This window comes from Sinocyclocheilus grahami, unplaced genomic scaffold (genome assembly GCF_001515645.1).
Source record: "Sinocyclocheilus grahami isolate Dianchi unplaced genomic scaffold, SAMN03320097.WGS_v1.1 scaffold307.1, whole genome shotgun sequence".
Lineage (NCBI taxonomy): Eukaryota > Metazoa > Chordata > Actinopteri > Cypriniformes > Cyprinidae > Sinocyclocheilus > Sinocyclocheilus grahami.
The window spans coordinates 350,814-369,352 of NW_015505486.1; the positions used below are offsets into that span (position 1 = coordinate 350,814).

At 37.0% G+C, this 18,539-nt stretch overlaps 2 protein-coding genes across 3 annotated transcripts in view; both read right to left on the bottom strand.

Annotated features, from left to right (window-relative positions):
• Positions 1 to 3,683: 3,683 nt before the first annotated feature.
• pam16 (presequence translocase associated motor 16) lies at positions 3,684 to 7,419 on the bottom strand. Its single transcript, XM_016293797.1, has 5 exons — positions 7,310 to 7,419; positions 6,758 to 6,842; positions 6,248 to 6,384; positions 6,091 to 6,156; positions 3,684 to 3,846 (listed from the first exon to the last, which is right to left on the bottom strand). The coding sequence occupies exons 1-5, from the start codon at positions 7,310 to 7,312 to the stop codon at positions 3,757 to 3,759; spliced, it is 381 nt and encodes a 126-aa protein (XP_016149283.1). The 5' UTR covers positions 7,313 to 7,419; the 3' UTR covers positions 3,684 to 3,756.
• Positions 7,420 to 8,672: 1,253 nt separating this feature from the next.
• LOC107601580 (coronin-7-like) overlaps positions 8,673 to 18,539 on the bottom strand; it is a 164,555-nt gene continuing 154,688 nt past the window's right edge. For both annotated transcript variants that reach the window (XM_016293818.1, XM_016293817.1), the window contains 16 exons: positions 17,995 to 18,090; positions 17,736 to 17,840; positions 17,515 to 17,656; positions 16,171 to 16,346; positions 15,977 to 16,085; positions 15,011 to 15,097; positions 14,783 to 14,925; positions 14,036 to 14,140; positions 13,859 to 13,944; positions 13,618 to 13,759; positions 13,425 to 13,514; positions 13,234 to 13,350; positions 12,919 to 13,054; positions 12,102 to 12,193; positions 9,470 to 9,556; positions 8,673 to 9,378 (listed from right to left, as the gene is read on the bottom strand). In XM_016293818.1, coding sequence (XP_016149304.1) covers positions 9,370 to 9,378; positions 9,470 to 9,556; positions 12,102 to 12,193; positions 12,919 to 13,054; positions 13,234 to 13,350; positions 13,425 to 13,514; positions 13,618 to 13,759; positions 13,859 to 13,944; positions 14,036 to 14,140; positions 14,783 to 14,925; positions 15,011 to 15,097; positions 15,977 to 16,085; positions 16,171 to 16,346; positions 17,515 to 17,656; positions 17,736 to 17,840; positions 17,995 to 18,090 — 1,722 coding nt within the window. In that variant the 3' untranslated portion in view covers positions 8,673 to 9,369. The remainder of the gene's footprint in view (positions 9,379 to 9,469; positions 9,557 to 12,101; positions 12,194 to 12,918; positions 13,055 to 13,233; positions 13,351 to 13,424; positions 13,515 to 13,617; positions 13,760 to 13,858; positions 13,945 to 14,035; positions 14,141 to 14,782; positions 14,926 to 15,010; positions 15,098 to 15,976; positions 16,086 to 16,170; positions 16,347 to 17,514; positions 17,657 to 17,735; positions 17,841 to 17,994; positions 18,091 to 18,539) is intronic.

Here is an 18,539-nt window from a genome sequence, read left to right on the forward strand (position 1 = left end):
ATAGGTGTGTGCTCCTGTTTTAGAGGATTTTTATTACGATATTGATAAGGATGTCAATGAAAGTAAAAGAAACAAATGTTTAATAAATTTGCATTTGATATACTGCGCTTTGCGGTGTCATTTTTTGCTGAATGTTTGGGATATTCAAGTACAGAGGGCCGAAATGTTTATAGTGTTTGTAAAGGATCCCAAAACAAATTTCAGTAATCAATGTTTATGACCTAATCCTCATTAACATTTGATATTTAATCCTGAAGAAAAAAACGGTGTATAATTTGAACAAATATGTTCAATATTCAGTCATTTTCTTTGTTAAAGATTCAGTGTGATTAGCTGGTTTAAATCACAGAGGTCTCATTAATTCATGTTGCATTTATATTGTGCATTTTTTTTTTACGTACAGACTACATTCATAATACATCTACTAGGGTTTGGCAAAAATTGAAAAAAATCTTAAAATACATTAACAAATGTAGCTATACATATTATTATATTAATATTTAAGTATATTAATTACAGTAATAACCAACCAGCAAAAAGTCATTGATCAGTCAAATAGCAACACGTTGTATATCGCTTCACTGACAGAATTTATGGTGTGAATCTGACAGTAGTAAATGAAGGTAAAAGAATGACCTTAAATGAAGGCCAAATGTATCAAGATTTTAAGGAAAGTTCTGGATTTAAAAAAATAATAAATCTGCTGCACACTGTTGATTAACACGGACAAGCATCATCCAGACTGGACTGTTTACAGTTACACAGAAGTCTATGGGGCATAATATTATACTGGGATAAACATTTTATTATACTGGGATAAACATAAATTACTGTTTCTAAAGTACAGCCACAAGACTTCATGATAACATCATGACAGGTGTGATAGCATCACTTATTAACCTTGTCTGGACAATCTCTCATCTCCTTTCATAGCTTGGAAAAGATGGACATGCGATACAAGTACTCTTTACTGGAGAAAAATCCATCCAAAGTTTTTACATCCAAGGTTTTGCCTAGACTTTAATTGTTGAATTACTGCAAACATTTTCCTAGTTTTAACGGTGTTAAATTACATCTGTGGTAATCTACATTAAGCCTGAAATGAAGTTGATGCCTTATATTAAATCCAGATCATTCCTTTCAACATGAAGAAATGGATGGATACACTACTTTCCAAAAGTTTGAGGTCAGCAAAAAAGAAGAATTACTTTTATTCAGCAAGGATGCATTCAATTGATCAAAAATATGACAGTAAATACATGAATATGTTACAAAAGATTTATATTTCCCAAGCAGCAAATCAGCATATTAGAATGATTTCTGAAGGATCATGTGACACTGAAGACTCGAGTAGTGATGCTGAAAATTCAGCTTTAGATCATAGAAATAAATTACATTTTACAACGGGGCCGGCTCCAGGCATGGACAGCCCACCCAAATGTCTGTCTTGCCCACCCAATCATAACAATAATTAAAGATTGCGTTAATCTTTTTATGCAGTGATTAAAAGCAATCTGAAGCGGATTGCATTTTGAGATGTTTAATAAGAGCTAAAGACTGCCCCAACAATCATAATAATAATTCCCTTTTCTTTTATTAGCTGAAAGCAAAGGCGCGCTACATTCACGTGGAAGCTTCAGTCTGTTGCGGAAAAGCAGAGGCTGACAACAAGCGAAAACGGGCAGAAATATTTGCACGCTATCAGTGTGCGAATTACGGGAGTTTAATACGTATCTACGTGAATATGTGCCTTGGCCTGGTCGCCGTGATTTTGCCAAGTAAGACATGTTCCTGGATCAACATCTTTTGTTGATCCTGGATCAACATTACTGTCCAAAAATATAGACCTAACCCAATCCCTACCCCTAAACCTAACCTTACCCATTATTTATTCCTAAAATCAGAGGGAAATGATAGCTGATTAACAAGGGTGTAGAAGCACCTAACCCTGATTGTAAGCCTAAAACAGATATTTCCTGAAAAGTTATGTCTCAATTCTGATTGGTTGATTGGAATGTTGTTTCAGGATCAACAAGGATGTTGATCCAGGAACATGTTGTACTTGGTCAAATCACAGTCACCGCCTTAGCCTACCACTGAAATGACCTGAGCAGTTGAATTCTTTTTCTAGAAAACCTCGCTCATTCAATAACTGCATGGACGGGGCAAGAACAAAGTATAAGCGTTTAAAATGCATGTATAGGCTACAGTTCAGCTGAAAGCTTACCCATTTTGACTTGCTGTTAATGCTTTTAAATTGAATGTAAGAAACAAACTGCCTGCTTAAATGGCCACAATGTTAGAAACAACAACACGGAAATAAGACCTTGTACGATGAAAGTTGCGTTCGTTACTATACAGCAACAGTCGGCTCACGGAGCGTTTTCTTTCAGAATTTTCATAGGATAAACGTAAAAACTGTTGCATTTTAAGACGTTTTAAAATCTACATTTTCTGGTCTGCCTCAGCTCCAGCCGTCTAACAGCACTCATCAATGTCAAAATGATTGAGATGACCAATCAAATCAAAGAAGGAGGGCCTTCACGAAGTACGAAGTAGCTAAACGTAATAGCTATTTTACAATTGTTTTACAACGACATAAACGACCAACAATATCCAGTGAATTGAATGTAGGCCGGTCATTTGTGATTCATGTAATTCATAGCCATGGTCTAAGTTAATTGAATGTGACGACAATAGCAATAGCAACCAGAGAAAGAGAACAAAGAGGGACGTTTTTTATTATTCGATAAAGAAAAAAAGTATTTTGTTGCGAAAGTTAATGATATTCTATGGTTCGCCATAGCCTGCCCACGAAAACATATTGCAATTTTTTCAGTGTACATACAGTATATCAACAACACTGCAATAAGTTGCATAGTTAAAATAGCAATATCTACAGTCTAAATTTCTAGACTGTATCCCACCCCCTCCCCCCCAAAAAAGCCCACCCAGGATATCTGCCAGCCCACCCTTCTATAGCGCTTAAGAACCGGGCCTGGTTGTCAGTGTTTCTTTGTCTGGACACAGCACTGTTTACACACTGTGAGGTATCGGTTTTTGGTATCGATGGGCGACGTATCGGGCGATATTTATCATTATATTGCAATATTATATATGCAGTATTATACAAAAAAAACGATGTATTGTATTTATAAATGAGGACATTCATAAATGTCGTGTAATGGAGGTTTTCACAGCTTTGATTCGCTTAATATTGTCTACACACATATTTAACATCTCTGCATTCACACAAACACAAAATGCGAGACTGAAAATTAAATAAATAAAAGTAAACTATGAATATATTACCCTAGAAAGTGCTGCCCTACCACAATTTCTGATTGCCCCCCCCCCAGTCCAGTGAGACTAGTACCGGGCCTATTTCACAATATATTCACATAGAAAACAGGTATTTTGAATTGTAACAATATTTCACAATATTACTGTTTTTACTGTATTTTTGATCCAATAAATGCAGCCTTGATGAGATTAACAAGACTTCTTTCAAATATCTTACCGACACCAAACTTTTGAAGAGTGATGTACATTTTTAAACATGTTAGAAAGTTCCATAAGCTCCTGGATGAACTCCAACAAGACCTCAGGATAAGTTACCTTCCAAGTAATGTCCAGAAAATACTCCTCCACTCTGACCGATGAATAAAGAAATGATTGACATCTCAATGTACAAAAAGATGGAGTTTTATTGTGGGTCTGGGTCATAATTACAGTGGAGACGTGTGAGGATGGAGCTCATGTCTGCTGCTGCTGGTCTGGTGGTTTGCTTTGGTGCTGCTGTTGAATGGAGAGTTCTTCATCCAGACGCTCTTTAGCCCGTGCTACCTATACAAGAGTGACAAACATACATTATTATTATTTCTCTGATGTTGAAAACCACTGATCTAATAGCTAAAGATATGGGTTTAATCGCTATGTTTCCATCCACCTAATTTTATGCGCATTTTGGAATATCGTATAAAAAAAACGCTAGATGGAAGCGCCAAGATGTGCATAAATAAAAAAAAAACTTATGCACACATTTGAGTAGGATAAACTTTATCCGATAAGACAAAATGCGCAAAAACTACGATGGAAACACATTTACCGAATAAATTCCATGATGCGCATTGAAAAAGTCACGTGACTTTGCGCTATGAGATGGGATAACTTGACTAACCAGCGGACCGATCTCGTTCACAGCATCTATTAAAGCAATAAGCCCCAAGAAGCTGTGGTTTACAGTGAATTTATAACAGCTAAGAGGCGTTGTTAGGCACGACCCTTAGCTGTTATAAATTCACTGTGAACCACGGCTTCACGGGACTTATTGCTTTTATAAAACGTTATTCCATATACGTAGTAAGGTTTCACATAGAGATGCACCGATTGCAATTTTCTTGGCTGATTCCGATTAGTGTAATCTGCCGATACCGATTTTTGCCGATTCCGATTTTCTTTCTAAGAACTATAATTGACAGCATATACAAACAAAAATCTACTTTTCTTCAACGCAAAGTTTTATTTTCATTAAAAAAAAACAAGTAAAAAGTCAGTAATAAAATAAGAACAAATACAAAAATTGCAAACAACAGCACAAATAAATGCAATAGAATAAAGAGAGCTATGAAACTAAGTTTTTCAGGTTAAGTAAGTTTTTATTCAGGTAAGAAACACAACAGAAATTAAAGTAATCAAATGTGAAATAACAAATTCAGTGTTATTTTACATTTGATATTCATTTCTGTAGTCTTCATTGTAAAAATTAAATACAGATTAATGCTTACCATTAAAGTTATAAAACGTATTCACTCAAGAGCAGAAAGTGATTTTCTTTGTCTTTTGTTCTTTGATTAACATGACAGACAGCAGCAGGAATATTGGACCGCGGTCCCCTTTAAGAGTTTATCCACAGACCCAATATACTGTTACACAACATGCATTCTCTTTCTCAACTATTTAACGTTCCAAAACTGACTGTGTTTAACTGGATACTCGCCAAGACAGGCATTTTGACATAATTTTGTATGTATTTGACCGTTTAAGCGCAGTTAGCCACTCATTTTGGTATTTGTGGCTCACAAGCTGTTTGAGACGGAGCGCTCCACTAGATCAGTGGTGGTTCGCGCGTGTTTGGTGTAAGCACGAAATCTGCAGGAATGACTAAAATAATGCACAATACAAGCACTATCTAACCGGAGCGAATGAGACGTGTGTGAGAGAGAAGGGGTCGTCAGAGAGAAGCGAGCGAGAATGTGCAGCTGATGTTATTGCCCGTGCCGCTGGTAACAAAACAGATCGGCTCGAAATCGGAAAGAAGTGAGACTGACCGACCGGTCGCCGATCATGAGGAAAATCGGGCCGATTCCGATCCCTGGCCGATCGATCGGTGCATCTCTAGTTTCACAAAATAAAACAGAGCAAATAAAGTGTAATGATATTAATAAAAACAGTATTCTTCCACCAAACAGTTCCTCAGAAACAAAGTAAACAAAGGTGTATGTTTGTAGAGTAATTTACAACTGCTCTGAACGTGGCTCAGCCAATCAGAATCAAGGACCGGAACGATCCGTTTTATAAATGTTGTTTTGGTCGTTCTGAAATGCCTGAGCAAAGTCTGTCGTCGAAGTATTTCTGTATAATCGTCTTACACGACTGCGTTCCCAAACAGCAGCATCCACCTCCGAAAGCAATGACCGCATTTATTGTGTTTCGTCTGCTCGCTCTGAGGCGCAAGTAATTTATCATATATGAAAATGATTCTATTTAGTGGCTTCTCCTAGCTTTCTTAGTGATATTTAGTGCCAGTTTACCAGGAAGTGACGATTTTGTTCCCTTGGACTCGTTGGATGGAAACGGTGCTTTATTCGCAAATGTTTAATGCGATATTCCAGTTTTGCGTTAAATTGAATTTGAATCTTTGGATGGAAACGTAGCTAATGGGATGAAAAGCTATGAGTGACCACTGAACCAAGAGTTTCTGTGACCACAAACCTGCTTTATCATTATGATGACTTAAAAAAGATGTTAACAAAAAAAACATATCTCTGGAAACAACAACAAGAAAAAGGACTAGTCTGATTTGCTTACCTTTGATTGAAGATAGAATGAACCGCCAACCGCTTTGTCATTGACTTTAAATAAATGCTCGTAATTCTGAGGAGAAAATAAAAGCACATAAAACGAAAACACATTTTGTTAGAGGGTGAATACTGTAATGCTGCTCCCAATTATATTACAGACTCACCTTCTGGATCTCCTCTGGTGTTAGTGTGGAGATGTTCAGTATCTGTTGGGCTTCTTGTAAAGTCATTCCTGTGAAACTAGACGCAGCCGCAGACTGTCTGCCTGCTCCACCCCGAGCCTCAGCAGCCGCTTGACTGGCTGCATTCACATTCACACAACATGCTACAGTCATACTTCAAATATGTAGAGTATTCCTCATATTGGAGCTCATTAACATCAGTCATGGCAAGGCATTTGCGTATTAAGACACAGTCACATTCTCCTAAGACTCCCAAAATAAGAAAAACAGAAGATATACAATAATAGCTACAGGCACATTGTAATATTTGGTTGTTATTTTATGGAGATGTTAAATAAGAATAAATGTATTTATTTAATGTATGTACCAAGCAGATATTAACAACTAGAACAAACACCATTTACCAAATGGTGAGAAATTGATGAATAATAAATATGAATATGCCATTAATTATTAATAAATGGACAAAATATAGCATTTCTTTGAATTGACCTGCAAATTCTTGACGTAAAGCTCTTGCAAAAGCTCGTCCGACCACCTGAGCCCCCATCACAATGATCTGAGCCAGATACTTGGCCTATGTGAACACAAAAACCCACTAAATATACAAAGTAGAACATAAAACATTAAGAAAGTGGCATACAATGTCATGAGAGAGGATACAAAGTTTGAAAGGAAGGCAAATGACACCTTGTTTCGCATACAAATGTTTCATAATAAATAATGTGTCATTATAAGTGAAATTAATGAAATATATACATGTATCTGAGCTTATATATTTAATTAACTGCTTCACAAATACACAGCCTCTTTAAATCATCTTTACATCACTTCTGCGGTCATAAAGGTTCATTGATCGTTCATACAACCATTTTCCGTTCATATTGCAATAATACTCCTACTATGAAAATGAAATGCAAGGTCGTTGCATAAGATCATCTGAAATGGAATGATCCATTATTATCATTTCTAGAGATGAAATACAGAGCTACCGACATCAACTCATCAAATCATTATGATCTTTAAATAAATATATGAACATACCATGACTGATCTGTTGTGATGATGATAAATAGCTCAGTTTTTAGGGCAAATGTTTTCACGTGTAACTCCATCAAGGTTGATGAAACCGGCGAAGAAACGAGACGAACACACACACAACGCACACTGACACCTGCTGGCTGGAGGACGTTCACGAGCTGCTCAGATTGAAGCAATGGACAATCGCAGGACAACCCGGGTGGTCAGTAAGAAGATAGTCATTTTTCATTTCAAGAAAATTGATGATCTTTACATTCTTTAAAAAACTCGTTTTAGTTAAACGAGTTAAGGAAATGTAATAGTTGCTTGTAGCCTATTGTAACTCTCTACATTTTGTTTCTTCTTATTGTGCTTGTAAATGTAGTAGTACAAGTAGTAGTAATAGTAATAATAATAATAATAATAATAAAAACATAAGTAATGGAATAGATTTAAAATGACCAGATGGTAAACTTGTCTATAAACAGTTCTTGAAGTCAAGTCAAGGCAAGTTTATTTGTACAGCGCTTTTCACGATACAAATCATTGCAAAGCAACTTTACAGCAAATTAAGTTTCTACAATATTTAGTGGTAGTTTATCAGTGGTGACTGTCAGTTAATAAACATATGGCAATTCAAAAATCAATTAAAGACGTAATCAAACAGACGATGAACACTAATAACAGCAATTATTATATGATGCAATCAAACTTATAGCCAAATGTGGTATTTCTTTATGTTGTTTCAGGGTTGGCATCATCTGAGGTCCTCTGAGGGGTTGCGTCATCTCTTCTCAGGTGTTCTGGATCCAGACTGAAGCTTGTGTAAATCCTAGTTACCACGGGATGTCAATCCCAGCAGAAACAGAGAAACAAATAGAAACATAATTAGCGTAGCTGCTTTTCCAACCAAGCAAAATTGATTTGTTTAACCCAAACTTATGATTACGATGATCATCAATAAATACACCACACAATTCCATATTTCTTAGCTCTCAAGATTTTATTTTGAGGCAACATTCCCACAAGACTGATTCCATTCAAAAGAGGAGTGAAAAACATTATTGCCTATAAAGTATTAAAATGAACACGATTACAAGTGCTGTGAAAAAGCATCCCAAAAACATCAGATTGGTAACAAAATGAGCTCACATTAAAAAAACACTAAGCAGATCATTACCATATCTATTAACATCTACCATTTATGTGTGAGTACATGGTCACATGTCAAGCACAGGACATCATACGGTACGAGTGCCATAACATGCACGATTCCTTACCTGGCATATGTAAACATGTTCTGTTAAAAAAGAAAATAGTTGTATTGCTTTGTGATAAACCTGATTATTGGAGAAAATACCCTTGTGAAGTAGATTTGTGTTAATACTGTTGATTAGGTTGAGCAGAAGGAAATATACATAGAGTATTTCCCAGTTTAAAAAGGAGTGTTTTCAATAGTCTCCAGATCATTGATTTAGAGGTACACAGACATTTGTGCTCCAGACTTATTAAAGGATATCTAACGCTGCTAAGAACCTAAAGGAGATGACATTTAATCCAACTAATTACCACAATATCAATGTAAAACGTACATTTAACTATTTCAATAGTCAAATGATGGTATTAAGTGCACATTTCACCAATGAAAATATCCAGAGAGGTTTTGTGTTATAGATTGAGGAAGGCTTGTGTTATCATGCAGTCATTATACAGTCAATTACAGCAGTACAAAACTGATGCCCATCATTAAAACTGTCATATTGTAAATGTGCGTCATGCATCTGAGATGAACGTCTGAGCTATGCATAGGAATGTGTTAATCTGTGAAGAATCATTTTAACCGCTAATAACAGATATTAATACTCCAGTTAAACCAATGCAGAGAGATGATGGGTGGATAATCTAGAAGACGGATGGAGGAGTGTGTAAGAGTGAATCAGCAGGCTGTATGGAGCTGAAGCCGACGGGATGAGGAGCATTTCGGAGGTACATTGGCACCCTGGAATGGCAAGATTCAAATACAGCAGGCACGTCCCATGTCTGCTGCTGGCACCCTGACTGGACCGCGAGGCAAGGCTTGTGTGTTAGTCATCCTGAAACACACACACAGACAGGATTTAGATGGTTTACAGTGTGTCATCAATCATCTGGTGTGTGTGTTTGTGGGGTCAGTTCTTTACTCACCCACTCGTCTTCATCCACCCCCTCATATGACTCCTGTGGCAGAGGGTCTTCCCTGTTTCCCAGCTTCGCCACCATGGCACTGAGCAACTGCAAGAAACACACATACACACAAATAACTGAGACAAGATAGATAGACAGAATGAAGGAATGACAGATGGACAGATAAAGAGAGAACTCCGATAGAATGAATAAACAAACAAACGACAGAGAGAGACAGAACAAACAAACAACAAAGATAGAATGAATAAACAATCAACAGATGGAACAAACAGACAAAAACAAATGATAGACAGAGAGACATAGAACAAACAAACAACAGACAGAATGATCAAACGACAGACAGAACAAACAAACAAACAATAGACAGACAGATAGAATGAACAAATGACAGAGAACAAACAATCGACAGACAGACAGTGAGAGAGAGACAGACAGAACAAACAAACAATAGACAAACAGAACAAAAAATTACAGAGAGACAGATAAAATAAACAAACAAATGATAGACAGAGAGAGAGACAGACAGAACAAATGATGTACAGGCAGAATGAATGAACAAATGATAGACAGGCACAGACAAACAGACAAACAGAACAAATGATTGAAAGACAGACAGTACAAACAAATGTCAGACAGACAGAATGAACGAACAACCAAACGATCAAACGATAGAACAAACAAACAATAGACAGAGAGAGAGACAGATAGAACAAATGATGGACAGATAGAATGAAAGAACAAACGATTGCCAGACAGACAGAACAAACAAATGATAGAAAGACAGACTGAACAAACAAATGCCAGACAGACAGAATGAACGAACAAACAAATGATAGACAGACAGAACAAACAAATGCTAGAAAGACAGACAAAACAAACAGACTTAAGACAGATTGATCGAACAAACATACGACAGATACAGTACATAGAATGAATGAACAAATAAACGATAGGCAGAGACAGACAGAATGAACGAACAAACAAATGATAGACAGACAGAACAAACAAATGCTAGAAAGACAGACAAAACAAACAGACTTAAGACAGATTGATCGAACAAACATACGACAGATACAGTACATAGAATGAATGAACAAATAAACGATAGGCAGAGACAGACAGAATGAACGAACAAACAAATGATAGACAGACAGAACAAACAAATGCTAGAAAGACAGACAAAACAAACAGACTTAAGACAGATTGATCGAACAAACATACGACAGATACAGTACATAGAATGAATGAACAAATAAACGATAGGCAGAGACAGACAGAATGAACGAACAAACAAATGATAGACAGACAGAACAAACAAATGCTAGAAAGACAGACAAAACAAACAGACTTAAGACAGATTGATCGAACAAACATACGACAGATACAGTACATAGAATGAATGAACAAATAAACGATAGGCAGAGACAGACAGAATGAACGAACAAACAAATGATAGACAGACAGAACAAACAAATGCTAGAAAGACAGACAAAACAAACAGACTTAAGACAGATTGATCGAACAAACATACGACAGATACAGTACATAGAATGAATGAACAAATAAACGAAACACACATACACACAAATAACTGAGACAAGATAGATAGACAGAATGAAGGAACGACAGATGGACAGATAAGAGAGAACTCCGATAGAATGAATAAACAAACAAACGACAGAGAGAGACAGAACAAATAAACAACAAAGATAGAATGAATAAACAATCAACAGATGGAACAAACAGACAAAAACAAATGATAGACAGAGAGACATAGAACAAACAAACAACAGACAGAATGATCAAACGACAGACAGAACAAACAAACAAACAATAGACAGACAGATAGAATGAACAAATGACAGAGAACAAACAATCGACAGACAGACAGTGAGAGAGAGACAGACAGAACAAACAAACAATAGACAAACAGAACAAAAAATTACAGAGAGACAGATAAAATAAACAAACAAATGATAGACAGAGAGAGAGACAGACAGAACAAATGATGTACAGGCAGAATGAATGAACAAATGATAGACAGGCACAGACAAACAGACAGAACAAACAAATGATTGAAAGACAGACAGTACAAACAAATGTCAGACAGACAGAATGAACGAACAACCAAACGATAGACAGACAGAACAAACAAACAATAGACAGAGAGAGAGACAGATAGAACAAATGATGGACAGATAGAATGAAAGAACAAACGATTGCCAGACAGACAGAACAAACAAATGATAGAAAGACAGACTGAACAAACAAATGCCAGACAGACAGAATGAACGAACAAACAAATGATAGACAGACAGAACAAACAAATGCTAGAAAGACAGACAAAACAAACAGACTTAAGACAGATTGATCGAACAAACATACGACAGATACAGTACATAGAATGAATGAACAAATAAACGATAGGCAGAGACAGACAGAATGAACGAACAAACAATTGATAGACAGACAGAACAAACAAATGATATAAAGACAGACAGAACAAACAAATGTCAGACAGAATGAACGAACAAATGATAGACAGAGACAGACAAACAAAGGACAGGTATATAGAATGAATGAATGAACAAAGAAACGATAGATAGACAGACAGACAGACAGACAGAGATACCTCCTCTTTCTTCTGTTCATCAGTTTTTTCCTCCAGATAGACGGAGGAGGGCAGGTACTTCCTAACAGGAGCCTCTTTTGGTGCTTCACTCACTGAAAGAAAACAGATCATAAGGAATTGAAGGACTTCCAGATTAAGGAACTCCTTCTTCCCCTCAGCTATTAGACTCTTAAACAGGTAGCTAGCTAGTGGACTTATCTATCTCAGAGAACAGTCGGACCAAATTGTTTCATCTCATTTGATCATTTGTAATGTTATTGCTGTTATTGCTACCATTGTATATTTATTAATATTACTCATGTAGCCTCATCTCAATTTGCACATCTGTTACTGCTGCTATTGTTATCATGTACTTGCACTCAATTTGCACATGTTACTGCACTATTGTTTTTTTGCACATAAGTTAATACTGTACATTCGCATATGTAGATACCATATACAGTCTATATTTCTATTTTCACATTCTATATTTCTACTCTATACTCGCATATATAGATACACAGTCTATATTTCTATTTTTTTTCATAGTCTTTATTCCTACTACTGCAGCATAGCTTTTATTATTATGTTTCTTACATTGTATGTATGTATGTATGTATATGTGTATAGTTTGTGTATGTGTGTGTATAGCATTGCACTGTCTTGGCATTCATTGTGGACAGCAAAGTAAGAATTTCATTGCTCAGGGAAACTTGTTTTCCTCACTGGGCATATGACAATAAACGCTTTGAATCCTTGAATCCTGTAATACTACATGCACAGAGCAGATTTTTGGACAGGTATTCTTTGAGTTGTGTTTGGGGATGTTGAGCTGTACCGGGCATCATGTCTTTGGGCCGCAGGCTGATTTTGCGGTGCTGTCCGTTGGATCCAGAGAGCCAGGCAGCAGCGGTCAGAGCTGCTTCCCACCACACTGCAGTCTCTGGGAAAACATCATCCTGGAAAAACTCTTTCTGTGGAGCAAAGACAGATTCAAATGTTTACATTTGTTCATTCAGCATGAGAAAGAAACACTGTAATATAAAGCTGAAAAAGTACTCAAAAATGATCAAGCTAAATGTATCCAGATATATAGACATAATGTAATTTAAAAATATAAGTTTTCAGATTCTGGTATGAGAGTCACTCTTACTTTAACGCGAGGCACTCTGAAGGCCACGGGTTCAATGGTGGTCTTGCCAAGTCGGATGGCTCGAGCCACTTCCACATCACACACATCACATTCAGCCTTCGGCAGGAAACACAACCCCTGTGATGACACGGTAAAACATTAGTAAAACAGTCTGCTTTCTGTATCATCAACAACAGCACCAACAATAATACCTTGTGTGGTTCAGAGGAATGAAAACTACTACATTCCATGAAGTACGGCGCTTCAGGCACGATCTCATATATATAAACACGTGTGTCACCCTGAAAGACCAAAGAACAAATAAACACACTGTTGGATGAATCTGTTTGTTACTATAAAAGAATGGCCAATTTTAATGCTCAGCAAAGGCACACACTCACGCACCTTCCCAGTGAGGATGAGAACGCTGGTGTCGGGATCATAGAATGGGATAAGGGTCGAGGGAGACACATCAGCAGGCGCTGAAGCCACAGACCCGGATGCCAAGGACTCAGCGGAGAATAGGTACAGCTGCCTTTCACTGCGGCTGTAAAGGAAATAAGCCATTAAAACTCTTTTAGTGCCAGAGAGGCACTGCTAGTAACAATACTATGATCATTTTGGCTAAATTTGTGGTATATTGTACCTGTCGAATCCTGAAACCAGCAGGTACTTGCCGTCACAGACCCACACTACACGGGCCCCTCTCTGGCCCTCAGGTCCTGGGCCCTCCTACATAGACAAAGATGGTAAAACTTTGTCAAAAAGATACGATTTATTTTGCTTTCGAAGTTTAATAATATTAATCTGATGCTGAACTAACCTGGACGGGCAAGGTGGACTTGCGTGGGTCATACAGTCGCACTTTTCCATCCTTACACACAGTGGCCAGCAGTTTCCCGTCTGGACTCCAAGCCATGCCAAATATCTGAGAGAGAACATAGTAAGCTGCCTTGATGTCTACAAAATTGACGAGACGAGACAGACAGACAGACAGACAGACAGACGATAGATAGATATCATAGACAGACAGACGATATATATATAGATAGATAGACAGACAGACAGACATAGATAGACAAGAAAGACAGACAGACAGACAGGCGACAGACAGACAGACAGACAGATAGACAGATAGACAGACAGACGATATATATATAGATAGATAGACAGACAGACAGACAGATTGATAGATAGATAGACAAGAAAGACAGACAGACAGGCGACAGACAGACAGATAGATAGATAGATAGATAGACAGACAGACAAGAAAGACAGACAGACAGACAGACAGACAGACAGACGATAGATAGACAGACAGACAGACAGACAGATAGATAGATAGATAGATAAGAAAGACAGACACAGACAGACAGACGATATATATATAGATAGACAGACAGACAAAGATAGACAAGAAAGACAAGACAGACAGACGATAGATAGACAGACAAGAAAGACAGACACAGACAGACAGACAGATGATAGACAGACAGACAGACAGATAGATAGATAGATAGATAGATAGACAGACAGACAGACAGACAGACAGACAGACAGACAGACAGACCTGGTCCTGATGTCCGCAGAGTCGTTTGACTTCCTCTCCTGTGTCCAGGTTCCACAGTCTCACTGTGAGGTCGTAGGAGGAGGACGCCAGCAGGCCGGACGCGTGGGGGTGGAACTTGATGGAGTAAATCTTCTCTGTGTGTCCTGTCATTGGTCAAGGTGTGTGTCAATCAAACACTACAGAATTACTACTTCTACAGTTCAGAGTTCACATGTGCCAGTTTCTTACCACGCAGAACACGCTCCGGCTCAGTCAGGGTTTCGGTCAGGCCTCCTTTGGGAATCTGCCACACGCGGATCTTGGCATCATCACCGGCTTTGAGACAGACACATCAGTGAGCAGCGCTGACATTCAGATTTCAGTGCTCAGACAGCATGTAATTCGGTTTGTTTTCAAGAAACACCTGAAGATACAACTGTTCTTCAAACACTTAATTTGCTACAAACTACTATACATTTTCTTTTGATTTTGAGGAAAACTATGACTTGGATGTGTTTCTGAGATTTAAACTCATGGATCCCCAGTTGAAAATCATGGAGGTACATGCAGATGAATAGCCAGAGCTGGGTAGATTACAAGCAAATTGTATTCCGTTACCAATTCCAAATTACATGATAAAAATTGTAGGCAGTAACAAAATCCATTACATTACTCTTTTTAGGTAATATAATCAGACTACTTTTAGATTACTTCTGACTTTACACATTTATCACATTGATTAAACAGGATAATCTTGTACCATATTGATATAAAAATACAAAGAGAAAGAAAACATATTCCCTTCATTATTATTAACAAAATGAAGTGCATTAAACATTATATTACATTATGGTTTCCCAAACTGGGGTTTGTGAAAGAACTCCAGGGGGTTTGTGAGTTTAATAAAAAAAAAAGAAGAATTCGGGAGAATCAATAAATTATTAATAATTTATTGCTATTGTGTGAATAATCATGTAATCAATAAAAAAGTAACTGTAGTCTGTAGAGTAGAGTATTTGAAAATGTAATATAATCTAATTACAAGTATTGAATTTTTGGAATCTGATTATGTAATCCAGATTACATGTAACCAGGGACTGTGAATAGCTGTTACTATATAGCATTGCAGCTGTAACTCTGTATTGACCAATCAGAATCCAGAATCAGAGCAATCACTTTTATATAGTCATTTTGTAATGGCCAATGAAAACTCACCCACAACCAGCTTGTGTGTGTCAAAGGGGTCCCAGCAGAAGTCGGCCACATTGACGGAGTTCTGGATGGTGGGCAGGGCGGTGTCCGGCAGTTTTCCAGGCTGGGACAGCTGTAGAAGCAGACAGACAGAGCAGTTAGATACTGTAAATAAATCAAAGATTCAGAAGAAAAGAGAAGTGAATGCAGTAACGCACCTCAAACACAGCGATCTGCCCTCCAGCGATGGCGAGAGGCACTGCCACGCGCTGGTCGTTGGCACAGAATCCGTCACATTCTCCTGGTGTGGTCAGATGAAGCCCGCGCAGGTTGGTGATGTGAGTGTCCCGGTGCAAAACGGCCCCCTGGATGTGACGAAACTTGGAGCTCGGGCCTAAGAATCACAGAAAGCCATTCATTACAAGAGCTGGGCGATTTACAGCGTCAAAAACATTCTCTCTTGATATGGTTCAGCTTTTTGATGATATCTGACATCAGTTTGGGGGCAGTATGATTTTGTTTTTTGAAAGAAACTAATACTTGTATATTTAGCAAAGATGCATTAAATTGATCAAAATTAACAGAAACTGCTGTTTTGTTTTTTTTAAACTTTGTGTTCATCAGATGAATCATGAACAAAAACGTATCACAGAAATATGAAGCAGCATAACTTTCTTCAATATTGATAATAACCAGAGATGTTTCTTGAGCAGCAAATCAGCATATTAGAATGATTTCTAAAGGTTCATGCTACAGAAACATTAAATAAATCTTACCCCCCAACTAGTAGTGTATATAAATAGTTATGTATTTGCTCTGAAATGTATTTTTCAGTTCAAGGAACCATAACTATAATGTAGACGGTCATTGCTGACCATATTAAAAATGTTTAAAACAAGTAAAATAAAAATCTAGTATTAAGTGATGAAGAATACAGTTTTTTGAATTAAATTGTGTTCATTAAATAAACACAAAGGAATTTTTTTTTTCTTTTAATAATATAAGAATGCATCATAATAGTGTGTCTGTGTGTGTAAATATATATATATATACACACACACACACACACACAAACAAGTATTTCTATATTCATATTTAGTAATAATCATATTTAATAACTGAATAATTTTAATAATATAAAAATACACAATAAGAGTATATTTACATAGAGAGAGAGATTATACAAATCAATCATTATTGAACCTATTGACTGAAATGGACAGCGCGAAAGAAATGATTCACAGAAATGAATCAAAAAATATTATTACTATCAATTATCATTATTATAGTTTCATCTTATCACTGCTGAAATTCTAAAAATTAAACAAATTAATAAAGTAATATATTACTAGTGTGATAATAATATTGTATAGTAGAACATTCTCACCTCTACTGGCAATTTTTGCAATTAAGGTTTACATACTAATAACTTTTATTCTATTATTTATAGACATACTATCAAAATATTTTTCATTTTAATAAAAAAAAAAAAAAAATATATATATATATATATATATGTCACTGAATTAAATGTAAATGCATATAAAGTGAATGTGCGTGACCGAGCATGCTGTGGATGGCGCGGGAGCTCTGGCTGGGGCTCGGCAGGAAGCCGGATGACAGGCCGCTGGTGGAGGACGGGGAGCGGGACGGGGCGGCACTGCTGCTGGGGGTGCTGAGGGGACTGCTGGAGGTCGAGGCCTCCTGAGAAAAACACAGAAAGACACTGTAAGACCATCATTTCTGTAAAGTAAACATTTCTCCTCATGTTTCTCCCACAGACCTCTTTGCTCTTGCCACGGGGAAGATGATCCTTTGGTTTTGTCTCCTGAGCTGATGGAGCGGCCGGTTTTGGCCTCTTGTTTGGGTGAAGACTGACTCGCTCCACCTGTAAAAGTTCAAGTGTTACAGAGTTAAATATATCTTAAAAAGTTAATATAGCTTGACTATACTTCCCCTTTTTTCCTCATACTTTAATTTTCAGTAAGAAATCCTTTGCTATCCATTGAATTGCCCATGACTAAACCAGAAGAGGTCAGTACCTGTTTGTTCTCTCCTTTCCACCAGTCCTCTGCCGTCATGGCCGGAGTGTGACCCACAGTGTCCGGATACAGGTCCGCATGGAAGTCCTGTCCTGCCTGATACACACAAAACACACAGCAGCTAAAACATCCAACATGCTCGGACTGGCTGATTTTGGACAAAAAAAAAAGGAAAAACTGTTTTTCCTACTCATTCATTTACATTACATTTACATTTAGTCATTTTGCAGACGCTTTTATCCAAAGCAACTTACAATTGGGGGATACATAAAGTGATTCTTCTTAAAGAGGCAAACAGACACAAGAAGTGCTTGTAATACCAAGTTTCAGGCATTTGTTCAAATAAGTACAAGCCAGAAAGGGAAGGAATAAAATAAAGAGAAAGACAAAATGCTTTTCCCAGTATGACTATATAATAAGTATTTTCAGTATATATATATATATATATATATATATATATAAAAGTATATATAATATATATATATATATATATATATATATATAAAAGTATATATAATATATATATATATATATATATATATATA